The following is a 3,624-nucleotide window of genomic DNA, read 5'->3' on the forward strand; positions in this document are numbered from 1 at the left end:
TCTAGCTGGAAAGCCTTAGTGCTAAGAACAGCTCTAAGAGCACCCTTAGCATATCTGGGTTGTTTCTACTGTTGCCATTTCTTTCCCTTTTTTTTTTTTTTTTTGAGGTTAAGTAGGAAATTTGTTGGGGAGTGAGGAATCAAAACAGCAATAGCTCCTGAGGCAGGAGGGGTCCGAATAGGCTGCTGTAAGCTTGCCATTTGGGATAATACCTTGCCAACGAGGCACACTCATTGGTAGCAGTCTTCATATCAGCAGTAATAAGCTGTCTTTCGTTCTTTTAAAGGTTTTGCCATTGGGGTAGTTGTGGACAGAGTGTGAATTCAGATACAGTTAACAGATGTTCATATGATTGAAGCTAATTAGTATTGCATGTCTTCCTGTGGTTGAAAAGCACAAGCTAGTATTTTGGGGATTTATACACACAAAGCATTTTGAGGTTTAGCGCATGTAAAATTGGCTGGGGTTGTGTAGTGCTGAGAATTGAACCCAGGCCTTCATCCCCTACCTTTATTTTTCAGTTTGGATTTTGTGGCAAGTCTTACTGACTTGTCCGGCCTGACCTCTGTTTTGTAGTCCCAAGTAGCTGGGATCGCAGGTGGGGGCCGCCACGCCCACCCCACTCCACTGTAGAACTGCATCAGCTTTGTTGGCTTCCCATTACTATACCAGTATGTGGGGTAAACAGTTTACAAGGATAGGCTTCTGGCTCACAGCAGTGAGGGCTTCAGTTTGTATGCACTTGGCCAATACCTCGCCTCATGGTAGTGAGAAAAGGAGAAACTGGAGGACCACGATCCTTTTTTTTCTTGGCAGAACCAGGAATTGAACTCAGGCCCCTGCGCTTGCCAGGCAAGCGCTTGTTCTACTGGGCCATCTCCCCGGCCCCATGATCCTTTCAAGGACTTTCACCCAGGCTGCTCACTTCGCTCTGTCAGTACCCCCTCCCCTCCCCCCGCCCCCCAGGTTCCACCGCGTGAGCCTCGGAGCACTGAGGATCCAAGCTGTAGCAGCAGCTGCGTGTGGTGCCTTTGGATTGAGACAGTGCACTGAATTATTTTAGTAGAACTCGGGGAACTTGAGCTGTAGATTTTTCTTTAGGGAAGCAGCCTAGCTTTAGTTTAAAGTACTAACCCTCGGGCTCTGAATTGGAGAGGGCTGTTTATACAGTCCACGTGTTTCCACTTGCTCACCAACAAAAGCATGTAGCACTAGGTTGTTTTTGTTTATAAACTACATTGGGTGCTAAACATGCATGTGGCCAGGTTTTCCAAAATCATGGAACAAATTAAATTCATGAACCAAGGCACCCACTGTGCTTTGCGAGGCTGAGGCAAGAGGATCTCAAGTTCAGACCCAGCCTGGGTAACTTAGTGAGACCATCTTAAAATTTTAAGGACTGGGGAATGTAGCTCAGTATAAAGGCCCTGGGTTTAACCTTAGTACCTCTAAATAAATAAACAAATCTCGATTATATTATGCTCTTGCTTTGTTTTGTATTAAAGGACCTTGAAAAACTTTTTTTCTTCTTAGGGCATATGCTTGTTTTAAATTGCAGAATCAGAGACAGTATTGCCAAATTCATTTTACTTGGTACACTGAAATATCTAGAAATATCCATTATTGCAGTGTTTAATTCGCTCACAATGTTTAATTCAGTGCTTTATGATTTATAGTTCAGTGAGGTTTCTAAACTTGAGAATTAACTGAGTCTGGGGCTTGTTGAACAGTTAACAGAATCTTGCCCAAAGAAGTTTTTGGTTTCCAGAAATGCTGGAGGTTATCTGAAATTAAATTACAGATGCGTTAGTTACTAATGAATATTCTCATCAGTCTTGAGATACTGAGGTTAGTTCATAGAAACTGTCTAGAGGTAAGTATACTTTGCCATCATTCTAAAAGAAAGACATAAATGAACCTGTATGTACGTTGGTTTTGATTTTAGGGTCCACCAAAATACACAAAATCTATTCTGAAAAAGGGAGATAAAACCAACTTTCCCAAAAAGGGAGACGTTGTGCACTGCTGGTACACAGGGACGCTGCAGGATGGGACAGTTTTTGATACTAATATTCAAACAAGTAAGTCTCAATTTTTTTTCCTGGCTTATGATATTGTAAAGCTGTAGACAGATAAGTAATTTGTAGTACCTCTTCTTTTAGTTGTCACCTACTTTTTTTTTCTCTGCAGTACTGGGGACTGAACCCAGGAGCGCTGTATCACTGGCCTACAACCCTTGGGGGTTTTTTTTTGGGGGGGGGGTTGTTTTATTTTGTTTTGTCTTCTTTTAAGATGGGTTGTCACTCGGTCCAGGCTGCCTTGAACTTGAGATCCTATCTCAGCCTCCAATTACAAATATGCTCTACTGTACCACCCACGTTATCTGCATTTTTTTTTAATCTATTAAAAATGCTTATAGTTGTTGGAAAGCAAAAATGAGGGCACCTTGTGTAAATGGGCTTAACGTCTGTTTTAGGTCATTTTCTGCTACTCAGACAGAATTCAAGACTGGATCATTTGTAGGAAAGGTTATTTTGGCTCCTCCTTACAGCCTGGTGCATCTTGCTCAGCTCTGGCAAGGCCATGTGCTGACCAGTACATGGTAGAAAAGTAGAAAAGGAGGCAGGCAGGAACAGGTCAAAGAGAGCCATGTCTGTAACAGTGAAGGTGGAGCAATCAGGCTTGCTTTATAAACAAGTAATTAGCAACTTTCTTGCAGTAGCCAATCAGGCCCTCCAAAGCAAGGATTCATTGGGAAAAACCCCCAAAAAACATCAATTCCCCCTTAGCTACCTAGTCACATCGCACAGGCCCCAACACTGCTGTGCCGGAGACCAGGCTGTGACATGAATTGCAGTACAGCGCAGCCATGTGCCAACCATAGCAGTGTCCCAGGGTGATGCTTTTAATGTAAAAGGCAAAATGGTGTGCTGTCCTTGGTGTGAATATGAGGCCTAATTCCTTACTTCATCATCGAGGCTTTTACATTTAGAATTTTCCTCATTGAATATAACAAGGTTTTCTTGCACAAGGCATGGCGGCACACTCCCGTGATCCTAGCACTCAGGAGGCTGAGGCAGGATCCCCTCATGGTCGGCCAGCCTGGGCTGTATAGTCAGTTCAAGGTCAGCCTAAACAAAGTGAGACTCTGGTTCCAAAAATAAAAAAAAAAAAATTTCCATTTGGAACTTAATTTCTTAATAAAAGCTATAATATATCATTAATTATTAGGACAATTTTTCTTACAGGTTCAAAGAAGAAGAAAAATGCCAAGCCTTTAAGTTTTAAGGTTGGAGTTGGCAAAGTTATCAGAGGAGTAAGTAAAGAGTGGCAGTAAATCAGACATTCTGACACACACTATTGTGGTATAGTGCTAGAGAGAATTGCAGTAGGGGTACTGGGCGTGTTGGCACGCACGCACCTAATTTCAGCACTTAGGAGGCTAAAGCAGAAGGATCACAGAGTTCATGGCCAGCCTGGACTACATAGTAAGTCCCTATCTCAAAAAAAAAAAAAATTACTATGGAAGGGCCTGGGGAGATGGCTCAGTAGAATAAGCACTTCCCTGGCAAGTGCAAGGGCCTGAGTTCAATTCCCGGTTCTGCCAAAAAAACAAAAAAAAAA

The 3,624-nt window shown here is 42.7% G+C and overlaps 1 protein-coding gene across 1 annotated transcript in view; it reads left to right on the forward strand.

Moving 5' to 3' along the window:
• Fkbp3 (FK506 binding protein 3) overlaps window positions 1-3,624 on the forward strand; it is an 11,529-nt gene that overhangs the window by 5,100 nt on the left and 2,805 nt on the right. The window contains exons 4-5 of the mRNA XM_004638777.2: window positions 1,946-2,081; window positions 3,249-3,316. Coding sequence (XP_004638834.1) covers window positions 1,946-2,081; window positions 3,249-3,316 — 204 coding nt within the window. The remainder of the gene's footprint in view (window positions 1-1,945; window positions 2,082-3,248; window positions 3,317-3,624) is intronic.

The sequence above is a fragment of the Octodon degus genome, unplaced genomic scaffold (assembly GCF_000260255.1).
Source record: "Octodon degus isolate 3935 unplaced genomic scaffold, OctDeg1.0 scaffold00102, whole genome shotgun sequence".
Classification (NCBI taxonomy): domain Eukaryota; kingdom Metazoa; phylum Chordata; class Mammalia; order Rodentia; family Octodontidae; genus Octodon; species Octodon degus.